This window comes from Micrasema longulum, unplaced genomic scaffold (genome assembly GCF_059751315.1).
Source record: "Micrasema longulum isolate JH-2025_06_02 unplaced genomic scaffold, ASM5975131v1 h1tg001203l, whole genome shotgun sequence".
Classification (NCBI taxonomy): Eukaryota; Metazoa; Arthropoda; class Insecta; order Trichoptera; family Brachycentridae; genus Micrasema; species Micrasema longulum.
In genome coordinates, this window is record NW_028278390.1 from 89,799 (window position 1) to 111,309 (window position 21,511).

General features: G+C 35.5%; 1 protein-coding gene across 1 annotated transcript in view; it reads right to left on the reverse strand.

The window, feature by feature from the left end:
• LOC148276544 (uncharacterized) overlaps window positions 1-21,511 on the reverse strand; it is a 67,830-nt gene that overhangs the window by 1,685 nt on the left and 44,634 nt on the right. The window contains 10 exon segments of the mRNA XM_088234107.1: window positions 495-1,195; window positions 2,958-3,095; window positions 5,795-5,988; window positions 5,991-8,010; window positions 10,547-10,727; window positions 12,095-12,259; window positions 14,099-14,204; window positions 17,661-17,808; window positions 19,184-19,383; window positions 19,613-19,750. Coding sequence (XP_088090233.1) covers window positions 495-1,195; window positions 2,958-3,095; window positions 5,795-5,988; window positions 5,991-8,010; window positions 10,547-10,727; window positions 12,095-12,259; window positions 14,099-14,204; window positions 17,661-17,808; window positions 19,184-19,383; window positions 19,613-19,750 — 3,991 coding nt within the window.

The following is a 21,511-nucleotide window of genomic DNA, read 5'->3' on the forward strand; positions in this document are numbered from 1 at the left end:
TTAATACTCGATGTAGCATATTATTCACATAAACTAAAATATGAAATTTAAACTGAAAAAAAAATCTTTTTTTTTCATTATTTTTTCCAGTATTTGCATAAAAATATGTCTTTAAGTTAGAATTAGAAAAATTGGGCATTGAAGGGTTTTCGGTTTGAACACTTTCGCCATTATGCAGGCTGTAGCTGTCAAAACTGTGTCTTATTTAGGAAATGACAGCTACAGTTGTCGTTGTCAAAATCGTGTGTCTCAGTGCCCAGTAAATGCTGAATTTCATGTTCGCTTCTCAAAAATGTTTTCCCTCTCTGTTGCAATAAATTGAGATTAAATTAAAATCAGTTTGTGAAGCACCCTTGAGATACATACTATAATATGGAAATGGCACTGTGTATGTCATATATAATAATTGTAATAGTGGCCATCTAAGATGTGGTGTGTCTCTCAAGTCTCCTCTTTGCTTTCATTCTTCTAATTATTCAAAAATGTAAGCTTACCGCAGTTCCGACAATGATGTCGCCTTCTGAATACTGTAAAGTGCGACCCACACCTCATGCAGTCAGGGGCGGCTATGTCAGGAAACCATTCGGGGGCTCGTTCAACCCCCCTGCCTTCTGCAACTCCCTCACCGTCATACACACTCTCCCCGCCACGGTTCCTGTTGGACTCCGAAGAGGTGCTCGACGAACTCCTCGAATTGCCGTTATTAGGACTGCCGTCGTTCTCAACGTCCGCGTTGACAGAGGTGTTGGAATTTTGGGAGTTGAGCGACTGACGCGACGGGTTCAAGTTGCGCCTTTCGTTCAGATCGTTCTGAGCGTTTTCGTCACTGTTTGAAGTCCCTTCCGGAGCGGTGAGGCTATGCCGGGATCTTCCAGAAGTCGGGCTGTTGTCTGCGTACACTTCTTCCGCGGAGTATATGCTATCGAAGGAATCTCCGTTCGTCAGGACTTCTGATTCGGAGACCTCGTATTCGATAGCGGAGCCGTTTCTGGTTTTCCCCGCGGGATTTTGCGACGGAGTTTCTTCAACTTCAACCAGTTTTTCAGGCTCTACCTCCGGTTCTATTTCTTGGGTTTGATTCATGAGGAAAACAGACTTGAGGATGTTGCGGAGGTCAGTGGCGAAGTTGGTCTGCAGCTGATCGGCCACCCCAGCGATGCAGACAAACAGTCGATGTATCAAATCTTCACTCGATCTGGAGGAATGCAATTGTATCATTGGTTAAAAATTAATTAGTTTTATGTAGTAAAAAAATTACCAATATCTCAAAAGACACAAAGGAAACATGAGGCCCCCAGTTGCAAAGATGGCTTTATGGATTTTTAATTGAAATATTTACAAAAAATATTTTTAATTTGATAATATTTGGTGCCATTAACACTTTGAACAATTAACCTAAAGGTTAACATAACAAGAAACGCTACTTTAAATTTACTATATTAAATATGCAGTTGGCCGTATTTGATACTATTTTTAATGTTTGGCCATCTTTAATACTGAGGGCCTCATATATGGGGATGTGGAAACGCCGACATTTTACAGGGTTTGTGAGCTGTCATGGGCTGGCTTTAGGAATCACTTTACACTCATTGGTTACGCGTGAATGTTTACTGCCATTTAAATGTTTTGGTTGTCGGCTTTTCCTTGAGAAGTAGGAACCCGAGGAGCCTGGCAGTACCTACCGCATTGCAACAATTCACAAATTCCATATTCAAATACATCTGTATTTTTCTTCAAACAAATGATGGCTCCTGTGATCCACATGAAAAACTAACAATAAATAATATTCGTACTGCTATCTTGCTCTATAAAGTTACCGTTACAGTGTCAGCATTATTATCATCACCGCATCCAATATCCAAAAAGACTGATTCACAAAGCAGAAAAAGAAAGAACCTAACATCCGCATCATTCCCGCATTTATTATCTGGCGGAGTGACGGGGAACACTTCAAAACAGGCGAGTCGATTTCCATTGTGTATTAAGTGGCAGTAAACGTCCTTAGTAACGTGTGTGTTGGCTGACCTTGTTGGACCATCTTGGATCAGTTCATGCGCTCTCTAAGCTATCGAGGAATTAACTTTTGCGCCTCTCTCTCGCGTCACCACTCATGTTATACATTAAAAATTTAATTAAAATTCTCTCATAGGCATCTTCAGACTGGTTGGTGGCTCATTAGAGGGTGAAAGAGCTAATTGGTCAAATAAATAAGTGGAAGATTATAAAATAAAGTACTGAAAATAAATATACTTTTAATATTTTATTAAGTCTTACTTTTTATAAAGTTCACGAAATTTACAATCTATGTAAAAATTTTACCTTTCTTTGGTAAGTAGGTACCTAGGTACCTAGGTACTTGTTTATAATTGAATTCCGAAACTTAAAATAATTCATTTTCTTTTTGCAAATGTCAAACTCTGCTCTTTTTACCAACAGATGTGCACTTTCTGTAGGAATATGATTTTCAAAAATTTATTAAATGTCCATTAATACTATTTTAGCATTACCAAAAATCCAGTAAAAAGAAATAAACAGGTATAAATGATGAGGGAAGAATCTGATTAGGATCTGTTTGTAAACATTTAAATTTTAACGTTTCTTTATATACGAAAAATATTTTAGTACGTGCATTCATGTCAAATGCAGCCCTGGTGGGTCGATGAATAACACATTTGCACTAACTTTTTTTCTAATGATCAGATTGAAGATTTGAGGAGCTATAAAAACACCCAAGACAAAGCTCATCAATTTGCGAAAAAACCCTGTGTAAATCGGTCGAGTAGTTATTTAATCTACCGAGGACACGCGTACAAACGTTGCCTTTTATATACATAGAAGATTAACAAAAAAATAATTTAATAACCACTGATTTCCTCATTATTAAGCGGACATTTAAAATTGGCAAACTAATTTGTGAATCGATGACATGTCACGGGTGGGTTGAACTGAAGGGTCACCTGAACTTGGCGCGGGTGTGGTGACGGGAGGCGAGCTCCTGAGCCTGAAGAGCCAGGGCGATCTCCTCATCGTCGGCACACTCCGAGTGGAAGGAGGACGTGGCGCTGGACTGCCACGACTGCCAGTCTGCACCCATCCTGGACAGAGAGACAAGATTCAACGTTACCGGAGTAAATAAATCACTGAGAAAAGAAAGTCAGCTATTTATCTTATCGAGGACCGGATGCACCACAAAAGTTCAAGTTTTATAATTATTGATATGTTTTCGTCAAAACAGACCATACGGTTTGCATGAAAAAAGAAAGATGAAGCAACCCATTTTCTCAAAATAGATTGCATGAAAAGAAAAAGATAAAGCAACTAATTTTGTCAGAACAGGTTGAATGAAAAAAGAAAGATGAAGTAACCCATTTTGTTAAAATGGATGTGGGTTTCATGAAAAAAAAAGATGGAGCAATTTGTTTTATCAAAATTGACAAAATGAGTTGCACGAAAAAAGATAGATGAACAAACCTGGTTTGCATAAAAAAGAAAGATAAAGCAATTCAATTCGTCAAAATGGACAAATTGGGTTGCATGAAAAAAGAAAGATGGATCAGCCAATTCTGTCAAAATGAGTTGCATAAAAAAAGATGAAGCAATCCAATTTGTCAAAATGGACAAATTGGATTGCATAAAAAAAGAAAGATGGAGTAGCCCATTTTGTCAAAATGAGTTGCATGAAAAAAGTAAGATAAAGCAACCCAATTTGTCGAAATGGGTTGAATAAAAAAAGAAAGAAAGATAAAGCAACCCAATTTGTCAAAATGAACAAAATGGGTTGCATGAAAAGAGAAAGATGGACCAATTAGTTTTTTACAAATTAAATTATTAACTAAGGATCTTTCATAGTCATCGTTACGCGCTAGTGTTTTAATAAGATTAAGTTAATTTTTATAATTTTTTGACCGACGTTGGTACATTTAATAATCTACGAATTAATGAAAGAAACGTAGACATCTTGTGTGAAAATATGATGATGATGAAAATGATCCTCACACTGTATAATATTTATCAGTCTGAAGATGGTCATTAGAGGGTGAAAGCGCTAATTAGTCAAATAAATAAGTGGAAATTAAGTATTTTTAATTTGTAATTTATATTTGAATATAAGTTATTATATAATTATACTAAATTTATGTCTTTTTTAAACATTTTTTAATTTTCTCTCGGTTTATTATATTTTCTTAGTGTATTATCTAAAGCAAAAAATAAATAAATTGTGTCTTCCGCACGGGTTATCCCAGTGAGGAGGCATTTTTGTAATGTTTCGGATTTTATAAAATGCAAAAATAAATAAATACCCTGTCGTATATTGATTTTCCACACATTCGTCAAAGAGATAGCATTTCGACCGCGGTCGATCTGCCATTCCATGCATAAAAAACGTTTGGGACATTTCAAAATACTAAAAATTCTAGCAGAAAATAAAAAATATATTAATTGATAGATATGCAACTAAGCCAGAAATGGGGTCTAGAATTCCAACCGTCCATGCGCTCAGCAGCTGCAAGACTTATTTATTTATTTATTTTATTTGGGAAATCAACAGTTCTACATGCATATTTTTAGTAAACAAACGGATATAGTGTATAAACTCAGAACTAATAACAGATTTCCACATAGTATACAAAGTTAGTAAAGAAAATATATTACATATCAAATAAATACATGCAATTTACATATGAAAATGTTATTTTCATGTACTCAATAATCAAAGATTTTTTAAATATTTATTTTAAGAACATTAAGTTACTGTAAATTGGGCGGGATAAGGAGGAGAGGGGAGATGTACATATTTATTATTATAATGTCTACTAAGTTACATAATACATTTTTAGTGTAAATTTTAAATCTGACAGAGTGATGTTTGTGTAATCTATATTTTTAAATTTTGTATTGTACATTGAAAAAGTCCTACGAAAAAAAGCATTTTTAACATACGATATTTTACTTATTGGTACATGAAACAGGTGGTACCGTCTACAAATCCTGGCTGGCACATGTATTGTTATTAAACCAAGCAGCTCTGTACAGTCAACCATTCCTGTCATAATTTTGTAAAGCAGTAGTTGGTCCGCACACACTCTGCGGTATTGTAGAGAAATGATTCCATGGAAGGTGGAGGCAGTGAGAGTAGATACATAAGAAATACCGGTTTTGTATTTCAGGTACTTTATAAATTTGTTTTGAATATTTTCTATTCTAAGACTTGTTGTAATCTAACTTCTATTTTAATAAATTTGTTTTTTATTTAGTTTTTTAAATATCACTCAAACTCTAAACTTAATTGTCACATAAAATAAAAATAAAAAATGCAAATAGGGGCTAGATTACTTAATGTCCATGCGCTCTGTAGCTGCAAGGCGTGCTGGGATATTTATTTATTGTACAGCGCCCTTGAGGTGATTTTCACAAAAATGGCGCTATATTAATTATTTAAATATATAATATATAAATGGAACATTGTCACGAATCTTGATGTCACAATTGTCAAGGCCAAACATGTCGCGTTTTTGTGGAGATATATTTTTCAACAATATCCACATTGATTTTGAATTACAATGAGTTTTTCTTAATCCATTTCACATATTTTTATCAGTATTCTTAGTATGTGATATTTCCCTATTCAATAAATTTTTATTTAAAATCAATTACTTTTTATATTCATATATACTTATGTAAAAAGTCTAAAACAATTCATTGTGTAAAAAATATATATCACACTGAACTAGAATGTATTCTTGTGGATTATTATAATTGAATGACCCAGAGAAGGAATAAAATGAAATCTTACCCATCATCCAATTGATCCAGATTCAATCTCAGCGGACTCGGCGGCTCCGGTCGAGACCTGTTCTCCAGGATAAACCTTCCCGGAGACCAGATCCTGGATTCCCTCGTGGAACCTCTCGTCCTGACCTTCTTGGTCTTCGGGCTGGAGGACTTCCGCAGCTTGCGGCGGTTGAGCACGCTGCTCTCGCACCCTCTCTGCTCCGCCGCGGCTGGCCGGAGGAGGAAACCCTCCGGGAGTCGGAGACGCCTTCGCTCGCCGCGATGATGATGTTACTATCCGCACGCGGAGTAGGATTTCTTTCGTCGACTCCGGTTTCGCTACAATTAATTCGGCCACTTTCGACAGAGCTACTACTTATATTATTATCACAATTTTCAACCTTAACACTAGAAACGGAGTTGGAATCCTGGTGCGTCCGATTGCCCTTGTTTGAGTTTACACTATTCGTTACATCGTCGGAGATTAAAAGATTTGAACACAAATTATTATCACATGTTTGGGACACTCGCTCCGCATCTCTACAGTCACTTAGGCTAATATCACTCGCAGTCGCTTCGACGGGAACGAACTCCAGACTTTGCATTATGCTACTCGACGAGCCGGCGTTGTTCTTCTGCACGCTGGCCGATGTCTCAGAGTAGTTGATCTGCAAGGAACTGATACCGTCTCGCTCGCTATTCGACGAGAACGAATTTCTAAGATGCGCCGAGTTGTCCAACGTGACCTTACCGTCACCATTCAGTCTTTGGTTATTGTCGTTTGACAAGATACGGTTTTGATCCATGAAATGCCCGTAGGTTTGGTCTATTCTATCTACGTCGCTACTAATGCGTCGAGCGGACGGACATTCGTCGGTTTCTGACTTGGCCGTTCTGCCTTTGTCTCCCTGGAGATCCTTGATTTCTGAATCCGGGGTACGATCTAAGCTCGTGTTTTCGGTACAGATTCCCGAATCTCCAGGAGTATTTTCATTATTGTCGCTATCGTATCCGATGAGAAACTTTGCCCTCTGTCGAGCGGCAATTTCCCCCGTCTGATAGCTATCCAGTTTTGCGGCCGTGATAGTCTCGTCGCTCGCAGAGAAGAAACTGGCGTCCTCGAAATTCGATAAAGCGTTAGAAGTATCGGCGGATGCATTCTGCGCCAGGAATCTGTTCTGAAATTCTTCATTGGTCAAAAGAAGGGAGCTCAAGTTGACATTCGCAACCGATATAGAATCGTTGAAGAGATCATTCTCCATGTTGACAGATTGCTGGCTAATCATCATAGGATTATTGATGGGATTGAGGAACATTTCATCATCGTACATCCCGGGATTGTTACTCGTCAGAGTGGCGAGGATGGCCGGCTCCTGGCTCATGGCATTAGGAATAAGAAAACCGTTACTCGTGGAGGGGAGATTACTCAACTGAGTAATAACTTTATCATTTCTTGACGGAGAAAAACTAATGTTGTTCTTAGCATTCTGGAACTCCGATTCGTTGACTAAATTCGACACATCGTTAGAAGAGAAGGAATAGATCTGCCCTGACTGATCTTGCAGGAGGTTGCTAATAGAAGTATCCATGAGGGAGAAATTTCTTCCACCGTCCATGGGGTTTTCTGGTAGTTCTCCGTAAGAGATGCTCGACAGTTTGTCGGCGATTTCGGAAACTTGTTCAGAGAGGTTGGATACCAGGAGTTGATCAGGCAGAAGAACGTGGCTGTCCATGAGGGAAGAGTGGATAGACGAGCTAGTGCTGGCTCCGGCGAGAGGATCTAACATGGACAGCGCGTTGCTGGAGAGGTTCCTGACCGCAAAGTTGTGCGGACTGGGGATACTCTCGTTACGACTAGATTTACGGCTGCTCGTGTGAGACAGATTAGAATTTCTTCGTTCGTTCCTCGGACAAGAGGGATTTAAATGTTCATGCGTGATTTGTACTTGTCTCGCTCCTATTGCCTCGTCTTCAGGAGCTCGTACGCTTAATCTAATGATATCTTCTTTCCTCGAGTGAAATGTGTCGTTGTTTTCCTTACTTTCAGGATCGACCGAGGTTTCTTCGAGGTCGGCTTCTCGATTATCCTCGGAGGTCCTACGAGAGAGGTGGAGGTCGGGACTGACACGGTTCTCGCGGGAAGTGTTGTCTGCGCGAGTCTCGTGGAGGGAGTCATTCTGTGTGGGTGTTGACACTTCCAAATTCTCGGGATAGTCCGAGTTGTTGCTTAATCTTGCACTGAAAAATCAGAGTAAAATGTTTAGTTCGTTAGCTTCTGCTCCCTGACGGTACATCACGGTTAAAATAAGTCGTATTTGAGGGTATTTGACGCACACTAAGAAATCTCCATTGAAGGAGTAACTAAGATATTTGAGAATAAATTTGAAAAAATAATTGGGAGATTTTTAATTATGCTTCACTGACTCAATGGAGAATGCTAAGTTTGCGGTGTCAAGTTGTATAACTGAAATCTGTTTTTGGAAGATTCAGAGATGGTTTTTAATTACGCTATTATTTAGGTAGGTAGGTTTTTATGTACAGTTTATTTCGGCATCAATAACTAATTTTCCATTTTTGGTGGAGTTATCTAAGTTTGCTTCTAAAACCAATGCATTTTATGGAACTGATCTCAGTCACAAGATGTAAACATAAAATGACAAAAAATAAATAAATAAAAAACTTAAGTGAGAAAATAATAATCGTTAACATTTCCTTTTTTCCTGGAGATTCCATGCTAATATTATAAATGCAGCATGTTCGTTAGTTTGTGTTTCCTTCACGTCTCAACGGAGCGACCGATTGGCATAAGTTTTTGCTTACCGATAGCCGGAGGGGTGAGAAGTAAAACCGGATTCTTATTTTTTATCCTGATTTTAAAAAAGTAGAATGAAAAAAATATATAATATGTCGATAATGAGCAACGTTATTTAAGGCTGTAGTCTGGTAAAACGCACGCAAAATGAGGAAATTATACGATGTTGCCATTTTAAAACGATTTTTTTTTTAAAATCGCGCTATAATAAAAAAAAAAAAAACATAAATTAGATAAATACAATAATTTTTAAAGGTATTACTGTTAAAAAATATACTTTACGTTTTTTTTTATAACCTTCATCCCTGCCCTTACCGATGAGGGCGGGTATGAAGGTCACAAAAAAGTTAATAAGATATTGTTTTAAATTGAATATTACAACTAGAGTTATCTTCTTTTTTAAAAAAAAGATAATATAATTCTATAAAAAAAGGTTTCAACAAAAATATTTCAACAATATTTTGAAGTTTGTCCAAATTTTTGTAGACAAGGACTGGATTCAACTCTCTGGGGAGCTGTTTACATTAACATATTACAACAGAGATGAAGAACATTTAAGAGAAGGTAATATAGAAGTCCAGGCATCTACAGGGCGTATAACTTCTCTTAAATGTTCTTCATCTCTGTTGTAATATGTTAATATAAACAGCTCCCCAGGGAGTTGAATCCAGTCCTTGTCTACAAAAATTTGGACAAACTCAAAATATTGTTGACAAATTACCTGGTCCATGAAGAAGTATAGAAATTGAAAAAATAACATTTCATTTTAGTATGTAGGTGAAATAATTCAATTAGATGAATCTCACTCGCATAAATAAAGGTTTCAGCTCTTTAACTTCACAAACATCAACAGATGAAAGAATTGAAGGAATATAGATGTTCAAATATAGGCAGAATGGTGAATGTTACACAGGGTTATAAGCCCTGTAGATGCCTGGACTTCTATATTACCTTCTCTTAAATGTTCTTCATCTCTGTTGTAATATGTTAATAAAATATTTCACTTAATATATTTTTTTTAAGTATTACTGAAGGCATAATTTTACGTAGAAATAAAGGAAAATGTCACAAAAATGTATGTGATTTGAAATGCTTATATTTCTTTTCAAAAACAAACAATTAAGATTCTGCCGCGGCCACTTTCTTGTTTAATTTATTATCTTCAAATTATTATAAAAAATTTTAGTTCAATACTAAGTCTCTATTGAAATCACAGATACCTAAGTTTAGTCTAAAATTGAAATGGCGTAATCTGTCGGTCTAAAAGTAATTATATTTTAGTTACAAAAAACATGCATAAAACTTTTAAGTATATTTTTTGACAGAAATGCCTTGAAAAATTATGGTTTTTGTCTAATTTATGTTTTTTTATTATTGCGCGATTAAAAAAAAACATTAGTTTTAAAATGACGAAATCGTATGATTTCCTCATTTTGCTTGCGTTTTACCAGACTACACCCTTAAGGGGGAATGTCAAAAAGAATCAATTTGAAATCAAACATTTAAATTTCCATAATTGACTTGCTTTATCTATGGTTAGTTTATTTATGGTAGAATAACGATGCTATGTCACCATAGACAAACGGATGTTCGTATTTTTATTCATAGCAATAGTTGGAGGACCGCCAATCGATACAAGCTATTTTTACAAGGAAAAATTCTTATTGCTAAATGACAAAATTAATTAATTAGCCCCGGGTAAAAACTAGTTATTAATAAATAAAAATAAATGCACACCATAAGTCATCCATGCATATGTTTAGGATAGTTGAGAATTGAATAGACGATATATCGTATTGAAAAAATGACAACTTTTTTACATTACTATTCCCCGAAGTTATAAATATGTATCACTATTTTTTTTAATATATGTTATTGATTCGAGCTATAAATAACATAATTCAAGAAAAAAAAGTTCAAAAACTCTGCTGAATCTATGTTCAGGGAATTTTCGACACTAACCTGAGGGCGCTGTCTCTAGCTTGCGAGTCGTTCTGAGTTGATTCCTCCGAGTGAGTTCCCCACTCGCAGCCGACCATCTGACTCAGCATGTCCTTACAGTGGGCGTTGTCCGAGTAGAAGCGAGTCACAAACTCCGATATGTCAGGGTAGCAGTCGCTGTCCATCTTCATGGCTAGGGTACCTGCAACGATCGCAAGGGGTGAGTTGCGCGGCACTGACGGAGGAGAAAGGCTGTCTTTGGTAGGAGAGTTACCGAGGATGGTTACGCCCTCAGAGTAATAATTCTCTAGAAAAGCTCTATTTACACAGAACAAAAGTGTTCCAAATTTTTGGTTAGTTTTTAGTTTAACGAAAAGCGTGTAATGGACGGTTTTGGTTTGCGATTGCAATTCTAAACCCAAGTACATACTAAATGGGGGCTGGATTACTTACCGTCCATGCGCTCTGTAGCTGCAAGACGTGCTGTAACCAAGCTTCTATATGTTAAAATTGAAATATATCATAATTGGAAAGGAGGAACTAGAATCCCAAACGTCCATGCGTTCTTTAGCTGCAAGACGTGCAGGGATACTTATTTATTGTGCAGCGCCCTTGAGGTGAGTTTCACAAAAATGGCGCTATATAAATTATCCAACTATATATATACGGCCCGATGTATTGCTGTAATCTGTAGCTAACTTCGTGGTCAATAATTATAGAATGTTTTTTTCCATATGTGCAACTCAATTGGGTTATTACTCTAAGGTTAAGCCACATTTGCTATGCAGGTTTCTGTATTGAATTTATTATTTATTTATTTGACAGGCTTATGCAGTCGATTCTAACGATGGTAAATACAATTTCTTATAATAAATACAGGCACTAATAAAATAAAATACAAGTAAATAAAATTAAAGCTGGGACAAAAAAAAAAATTACTACCTCAAGACAAGATCCGGTCTATCTTAGTGAATTTTTGAATCTATTAAGACTTACACCAAAAAAGTCCAGATCTTGTCTCGAGTTTACAATACGACACAATCGGGACATTGGTGCATGCAAGCCATAGTTTGCACTGTGTTGATCGAGGAACAGCACATTATTATTTCGCAACCGGCGGATCGGAACATTGAATGCCACTTGTTCCAGTAACGATGGTACATCAATTAAGCCATTCAGCAAATTAAACATAAATATGGAGTCAATGTTATTTCTACGTTTTTGTAGACTTGAGATTTTTAACATTGACTCCACTTCTCCGTAAGTGTAGTCTCCCCTCTCGAGGCCAATCATCCATGCTACTTTTCTTAGCAACTGATGTTGCACCGATTCAATATGATTTATCTGGCCTACATAGAAGGGAGACCAGATCAATTAATTATTAATTGCTTACTGAACTCTAATAAGAATGTTGTGATTCTCGCAGTGGGTAACCTATGAGTAACCGTGGGGAATCGTCCATGTAAGTGATTATGCGCAGCTTATTATTATATGTGACATAGTAGTTATATTTATGAGAAAATAATTGTACTCTTTTATTTATTAAAAGATATAAATTAGAGGGTTTACCGTCAGTGTTGGCAGTGTCGACGCTGGAGCGGATGTTGGCGATGTCCTCGTTGGTACAGAGCAGCTTCTCCAGGAGGTACAGCTCCCTGCGATCCAGGGTCCACAGCAGCTGGCGGATCTTGTGCAGGAGAGTCCTGAATGGCCGAAACATGTCGGACATTTGATCTGATAAGGAAAAACAACATGTCTGTCAATCTGACTGTGATACCTATGTACAACACGATGTCTGACAATGATGAAACTTATCTATTTTAGAAATTATATTTTAAATTTATCAGAGTCAAATAAGCACGTAACAGTTTTTTTCTTTCACGTCACAACAGAGCGGCCGATTGACGTAATTTTTTGCATAGGAATAGCCAGAGAGCTGACGAGTTGTCAGGTCATAAGCTCTGTAAATGTTCAGACTTCTATATTACCTTCTCAAAAATGTTTTCCCTCTCTGTTGCAACAAATTAAAAACTATAGTCCTTAAAATTTAGCTTAATTAAAATGATAGCTGTCAAACTCATATCAATAGTGATGGGAAATTACTGATCACTGATCATGTACCGATCAAATCGATTTTATTAGTTTTTTATGCAAACATGAAACTCTGTTTCCAAAAATTTATATAAAAATGCAAAAACAAGCTTTTTATAAATAATTTATGTTGAATACAATTATTCACCAAAAAATAAGAGATTTACACTTTTTTCGTGAACATAATCAAACAAATTATTTTTTTATTAGATCAAATTACATTGATCAATTTGTCCCATCTCTTAACGTTTTTGCTAAATGATCTAACCTTGTAAGAACGTCGTTAATAATTAGGTTTATTTTAGTTTTTTTTAGTTTTAAAGCTTATTTTATATATTTATGTTGATTTATATGTCAAGCATTGTATTAAAAAAATAAATTAACATACCGAATACAAATGATTTTTCGTGTATCAATATAAATCACTCCTTAGATGTTACTACAAAGTTATGTCGTCAGTTTTTCTGACAACTGTCATTCAAATCATGCTATGTTTTAGGGACTATAATTAATAATATTTCTAAACAATATATGTACACTTTAAAGCTATTTAGAAAACTATTGCAGAGATCAAAACATTTGAAACAAATTCACCATATTACAAAAAAAGCTCCAAAAATAATCCAGAGAAAAAATTTCCTATCAATTATTTCGGGAATTGAACCCGAGACCTCTTGCATGGTAGACAAACGCCCTGACCATTGCACCACGAGGCCGACGAGGCCGTGTTATGCATTTTGTATCTTTTTTATATTATTTAAGTAAGTATATTAAAAATAATGTATCGCATAGTATTATAAGATGGTACAATAGAGGTAGTATCATACATGGTCAATATAGTGCAGGCAATTTGTAAAATAAACCAAAGTAGGGAACAAAATTCCGAACACTCTTCTAGTGGAACGGCAGGCCTGTTGACTGCTGCCAACAGGCTGACTTCTCCTGAAGAGTTTTAAGTGGTTTCCTCTCCACATGAGCAAATGCTGAGAAGTTCCTGATTAGCCCACATTAGTATATCCCTCCTGATACCAACAGTTTAGATAAACTTAAAGAAATTTAATTGCAGAAAAATTCACTTTTTAAAATATAAACCTAGTATATTATAAGCAAGGTAAATAATAAAGCAATTCCCATATAAAAAAAAAATATAGTACAATGTATAAAACAACTGTGAAATATGCATAACCATATATACATTTTGTTTTTTCTCTTTGTATATTTTCACGTGTAAAAAAAAGAAGAAAAAAAGTATATTGTTAAGTGTCCTCGGCACATTATTTTATAATTTTGTAATAGAACACAGTTATATTTAAATGTATTTACATTTATGTTTATAAAAGGCATTTGTGCCGTGTACTCCGATAAAATAAAAATAACATAAATAAATAACTCCCGAGGGAAGAAATCCTGCCTGTCTACAAACATTTGGACATACTCAAAACGTCGTTGTAGAAGATACGTTTGGAATATGCATAATTTTACCTGGAGGTTTGTCTATGCTCAGCGGCCCATTGGAGAATATGAGGAGTCCGCTGACTATGGCCAGGCGAGGAATGGCAAACATCAGAGCGGGGTCGTAGTCGTCCACCTGGAACAAATAAGCGCAGATGTTTTAGACGCATAATTTCTGAAATTATTGGGAATGCATTGCGCTCCTGCGAGAATCGTCCCTGCCTGGCAGGAATCGAATCCAGGACCTCAAGAATGGTGGGTGAACGCGCCAACCACTACACAACGAGGCTGACTATCTCCGCTCGATTTCCTCAGTCAGAACTTTTACCTGAGAGCAGTCATCGAGTCGAAAACATTAGTCCGGGGTTCAGGTTCTAATTCACACACAGACCTGCAGTAAAACCCCCGTTTTACGTTTTTCAAAGGAGCAAAAAAAAAATGTAAAGCTGAGGAAAACTTTAAAGTGAGGAAATTAAAAATGTATAGAAAAAATGAAATTTTGATAAAAAATAATTATTGTACAAGACTATACTAAATATACTGCAGAAAAATTGTTAGAACTGACATGATTGGGGATTATTCATATTTACAAATGATTTAATTAAAAATAATTTGTGTTTTTTTCAACAATACTACAATATGTTATTTTTTATTGAATTTAAAAAAAAATAGATGTCTAAATAATTTTATCTAGGTACTTAACCCTAAAAACACGAAAATAAAAAATTAAATTTGAATAAAATGCATACAACGACTTTTTCCCTAAACATTGGGAAATTTTATTTATATGGAATCATTTTTTTTAGAATGGCACCACAAAATTTAATCTGTCATTTACATCGCGGCAAAAGTGTTACACACTTTTATGATAACTGTTTAAACTATCTTCTTTTCACATTATACAGAGACTTTACAAAAATTAAACGAGGACTTAAACAGAATATCTGAGTGGCTCAAAATTAATAAACTTCAGTTTAATGTTGGAAAAACAAAATACGTGGAGTTAGGAAGGAAAAAGCCAAACCCAAGGATGAATGTACTTATTGATAATGAAACCATAGAAAAGGTTAATGAAATGAAATATTTGGGGATAATACTTGATTCAAAATTGACATTAAATGCAAATTTTGAACACGTTAATAAAAAAATATCAAAAAAAATATTTTTCCTTAGTAGATTGAGAAATAAATTAAATAAAGATACTGCAGAACTAATTTACAAAACAATCATTCTTCCACATATAGATTACTGCTCAACAATATTATTTTTAGCAAACGAAGGAAATTTAAATAAACTAGAAATTTTACAAAATAAAGCGATGAGAATAGTTCTTAAGAAAAATAAATATAGCAATGTAAAAAAAATGAGAGATGAACTAAAATGGTTATCTGTAAGAAGAAGACTTAAATTTAATATGTTGATATTTATACATAAATTTTTTCACGATAAATTACCAAAATATTTTAAGGATAAAGTTGTCTTAAACAAAAATTGTCATGAATATGCTACTAGACAAAAGGATAAAATAAGACTACCATTATTGAAAAGAGCTGAGTGGCAAAATTGTTTGATGTATAAGGGTTTAAAAATGTATGATGAGATGCCTGAATGTATGAAGAATGAAAAGTGTCTGAAAGAATTTAAAAATAAATGTATAAGTTACTGTAAGGAAATGTAAATATATATAGATGATGTAAATGTACATAATAGTTTATATTAGTTTTAATATAAGCTAACTTAAGAAATAAATAAAAAAAAATAATAAAAAAAATAATGTTTATATTATCTGAGCGCTGTCGGCAAAATGTATGGAAGAATACTGATAGAAAGAGTAAGAAACGTGACCAAAGAGAAAGTATGGGATGTACAGAGTGGATTTATGAATGGTAGAGGATGTATGGATCAAATATTTGCATTACGCAATATGACAGAAAAGTTTTTGGCGAAAAACCAGAAGCTTTTTTGCGCTTTTGTTGATTTGCAAAAAGCATTTGATCGAGTTGATAGGAAAAAATTATGGATGGTTCTATCGGAGTATGGAGTGAGTGACAACCTTGTCCGCGCTATTGCTTCTTTGTACAAAGATAGTGTAGCGTGTGTAAGGGTAAATGGGTCATTAACTTCCTGGTTTGACATCCCTAAAGGAGTCAAACAGGGATGTGTAATGTCACCGTGGTTATTCAACATATACATGGATAAATGTATGAAAGAATTGAAAAGTATGGATGTGGGAGCGAAAATGAGTAATCTAACTGTCAGTTGCCTTCTGTACGCCGATGACGCAGTCCTCCTAGCTGACAGCGAAGAGGAACTGCAATCCTTGGTTACAAAGGTTTACGAAGTGTGCAAGGAGAGTGATTTGCTAATGAATGTGCAAAAGTCGAACGTCATGGTCTTTGAAAGAAATGTAACTATGACTGAATGTAAGATTGTAGTAAATGGAGATAGTTTGAAACAGGTCGAAGAATTTGTATATCTGGGTAGTATGTTTACTAGAGATGGAAATATGGACAAGGATATTGAAAGGAGGGTTAGTGCCGGTAACAGAGTTAATGGTGCCTTAAAGTCTGTCGTAGCAAATAAGTGTCTATCGCAAGAGGCTAAATTAGCAGTTCATAATGGAGTTCTGGTACCAACCCTAATGTATGGAAGCGAAGCATGGAGTTGGAAAAAAAGGGACGAAAGTAGACTGAATGCTGTTGAAATGCGATCCCTCAGGCGAATGTGCGGAAAAACAATGTATGATAGGTGCCCTAATGTCGAAATTAGAGCAGAATGCAAGGCTGAGTTAAGCATTATCGACAAAATTAAGAAAGGTCTTTTGCGATGGTTCGGTCATGTGGAGCGAATGAATGATGAAAGAACGGCTAAAAAGATTTATGATGCGAATGTGTCTGGTTGTAGAAGTCGAGGAAGGCCGAGAAAGACATGGCATGATCAAGTACAACAAATTCTTGAAAGTGGTCATGTGAAAAGTCGGAATAATCGACGTGCGTGCATGAGAAGATGTATGAATGTGAAGGAAGCAAAGGAAGTGTGCCAGGACAGAGTGGTGTGGCGTTCTATCCTCTCTGCCTACCCCTCCGGGGAAATGGCGTGATGGTTAGTTAGTTAGTTAGTTATGTTTATAACATCAAATAATATTTCTATTGCCAATTTTCTAAACTTTCTGCATCGTAATTTATTCATGTTGAGACTTTATCTTTCTAAACATGCGTCAACTGCATGTCACTATTTAGTAAAATATAAAAATGAGACACTTAAACAAAATGGTCAATTACACTGCACCTACTTTTAATTTAGTTTTGAGACGATAATTTACACATTTCTTTATTTACCTCGATTTTATTCTCCATTCACGCGGCGGCGCGCGGCTCGTCTTTTGACAGATCGAATGAGGGTTATGAAAAACTTAAAAAACGTTAATTGGGGGGAATATTTTAATGAGAATGTATGGAAAAGAATGGGACCTAAATGTTTCAGTGTAAAAAGCGGGAAAATGTAAAATCAAGGAACGTAAAAACGAGGTTTTACTGTAAATTATATCTGCGCCTAAACAACACAGCATATTGCAGTAAAGCTACGGACATACCTGGTCTTGGTTGAGAAGTCCTATTCTCCTGGCCCTTTGCAGAGTCTCGGAGAACAGCACGCAGATGTGCTGCTGGACTTCGAACTCTCGAGGAGACTTGACAGGCACCATAGCGCTGACGTAACACAACTCAAACTCGGCAAACAGTCTGAAATATTACCAACAAATGCTCCATCAAATAAGGTACGAAAAGGGAAACTTAATCGGTTGATAAATATTCTAAATTTGTGAGAAGAGGTAATATGGAAGTCTAGGCTTAAGACCTGTCATTGGCTGGTTTAAGTGGCCATTTTAAACACATTTCTTCAACTCTTCCATCTGTTGACTTTTATGAAGAAAAAGAGCCGAAACCTTTATCATGTGGGTGGGATTCATCCAGCTGAACCAATTCACCTACTAGGCAATGCCTGAAAACAATTTTCCAATTTTTATACTTCTTCTTTTCATCGTCATCATTCCCTTTCCACACCTAATGGTACATAGGGTACTGTATTAGTACACAGCATAGGGAACACCTATCGCGATGATACACCAATCGCAGCGTATCTTGATAATTTCGGTTACATAAAGGTAAGATGATCAGTCTTACGCTTCAGGTCAATGAAATATTCTAGTGTGAAATAACCCCTTTAAATAAATATTTCATATCAACTATGTCGGGAATCGAACCCAAGACCTCTTGAATGGTATGCAAACGCGCTGACCATTACACCACGAGGCCGACTTCTTCTTTTACCAGTTAATTAATGCAACAAAGTTTTGAGTATGTCCAAATGTTTGCAGACAGGCTGGATTTCCTCCCTAGGGAATTTAGTTAATCCATATTCCCTTCTCATAAATGTTTTCCCTCTCTGTTGCAACGAATTTAGGATCTAGGAAGGAAATCCAGCCTATCTGCAAACATTTGGACATAATCAAAACATTTTTGATAAATATTACATACATTTTACAGAGCTGCTTATTTGGATTAGTTAGAAATAGAATTTTCCACATGCGTACTATCAAATTTGCAAACACATCATTTGTATGAATTAATGCTGACTCAAGTAAATAAAATTTGTGAGACCCGAGTACCGTATTGAGTCTAATGCAGTTAGCCTTGGAGAAAATTAAATGCTGATGTAACAAGACTAAACTTTCTGATGATGCCAGCAAAACAATCACAGTGTCCCACTCATCAAGAGGAGGAATATAACTACTCTTAAGAATCACTCTCTTTTTGATAAAGCTCTAAGCTCTTTCCAAGAAAGTAAATTATCAAGGAATAATCTACCCACGAATGTCAGAGATGGCCCATTCTTTATTTACATTTAAACCAAGATTGAAATGCCATTATCTAATCGATCTTTCCCTCCTCTCTTCATAATATATTGAAGATTTTTAGTATACTTTTGTTTCAAATTTTGTATAAAATTATAAGATTCTGTATTAATATATACCTCGAATATGTCTTCTTATTTTCTCAAACTGAACAGTTTGGGTAGGTACCCCTCTCTCGCAGATATAAGGTGGCACAGCCTTACCTGTCGAAGATCTTCAGGCTCTCGTGCAGCATCTCGCTGCAGCTAGAGAGCAGCGACGCGCCGTGCTGGTTACAGCGCAGGCAGTGCTCCCTGAGCAGCGCTCGCACCGTCTCCAGGCTCCTGGTCAGGGCTCGCGCCAGGGGCCGCATGGCCGCCGACTCCTCCTCGCGGTTCATGATGGAAGATCCGGCTGCCAAGCACTACGCATCGACACACACTCGGGGTTAATGGAGGACATTAGAATTATAACACAAAAATAACAATATGACAGCTAGTACAAACCCAGCTTTTTAACTACATTATAAAGTTGGTTCGGAATAAATTTTTTACATATTTGTGACACCATTTTTAAGCTCGACATCTCGAGGATCTGTCAGAGAGATTTTGGCATCAGACGATGACATAATAAAAATATTGTGGAAAACTTACTTCAGCTCCGAACCAAAGCTGTCCAGCGAGATTATCTTGCAGAACATCTTCAGGAAACTTGACCCTGAACCCTCTGGCTACTCGGTCGTTCCCCAACAGCTGGTCCATTATCTGCCCAGTGATGTTAAGCACTCGTTCCTGCAGAAACAGAGTTTTTTTTTGTTAAAATATAGTAGCATTGTCAAGCCAAAAACTACAGGAAATATAAGGAGTGACTCTGTGGTTCCTGGGATACTTTTTTCTATGGCTCAAAATGTATTAAATTACTTAAAATCTAAAATATATCGAATCGGGTTGTGGTCCCGTGGCTAGTGTTGCGGACTGACGGATCAGAGGCCCGAGGTTCGAACCCCATTCTACATTAACTTTATTCCATTTTATAATAGTGAGTTATCTACAAGTGGCCCCAAAATGGAAATATTGGCGTGAATCATAAGAACGAAAATATTTATTTTTCATAATTTTTTTTTTTTGTTGGTTGAGTGTAGAAATAAAACTGCATATAGACAAATTAAGATAATATTCAAATAAGTATTTATTTACTAGATGTAGATTCTGCAGTGCAGATAAAACGTCTATACATATTCCATGTGAATATGATGCTTTATATCACAAAGAAGCCGCATCTTCGGGGGTCATTGGACCCAGGGGTGGAAGAGCGGTTGCCCCCTGTCTAATAGCCCGATACTTTAAGGACCCTTTAAAGGCTTGGAAGGCGACGACCAAAAAAACAGTGTAAAATTAAATCCCACACCAATTTACGGGGTCATAACTAAAAGCTCCATCATCCACAATTCCATCTTAATCTCAAAAAAATCTTCCTTTTTAGCGGGGCGATTTCAGACTGGAATAATTTGCAAAGCTCAGTTGTCCATTCGTCAACCAGTTTGAAAACTCTTTGGAAAAAGAACGCAGAAAAAAGTAGTACACGAGATACAGGAAGATACACGAGATCTAGAAGTGACTTAGAAAGCATTTTTATTAATATTAGGTTTTGGAACATGACTGTTCCTTTATGTCCCAGTTCTTCTACGACTTATAACCTCCTATTAAAAAATGATCTCCATCTCAGTTGAAATAATCGTATTCTCACTCGTTATTTTCTAGAAAGATAATGGATTTATTAAAAAAAATATTATCAAATATCACTTTGTTTCTTGGAATATGTGGATTTTTCATTTTTTATTTCTTTATGTTAGACATAATTTAAATTTTACATTGGTGAATTTTTTGCCAAATAGGAACTTCTTCTAACTAACTGATGATGATGATTTTACTAAAAAAAGGTATTATTTAGTTCAAATCAGTTTTTTTTTTTTTTTATTGTTCAAAAAACTTATAATTTTTTAAGTACTAATGTTGTATTATTTTTTATTTTTATTTACTAATAAAATAACGAGATACTTTTCATTATTTTCAACATTACTGTGTTATATATATATTTATGAATTATTTTTTTTTTTTCTTTTATTCAGGAAACATACAGTACAGTTACAAAGTTTAATATTTTACACAATTAGACTTAATTCTAACGGACCAGTGAAGTTTCCATATTATAAAGCAATTATATGTAAGGTTTATTATGAAAGTATAAAAAAGAGAAGGAAAAAGAAAAACATAAATGAAAGTTGTTTAAAAATTAAAATTTAAGTGAAAAAAAGATATTTTAAAGTTTGTAGTGAGTATTTACAAATGGAAATAATATTAAAAATGAAGAAAATTTGTAAGAGTAATTAAAAATTGAAATAAAGAATGAAAAACATGATCAGATGTAAAAATAAAATAAAATAGTAATAGTAACATTTAAAAAAAAAAGGAAAAACATAAATATACACATATTTATTTTAAGGGATTCAAAGAAACGATGAGAAGAATCTTTAAGTGAAATATAAGACAGTA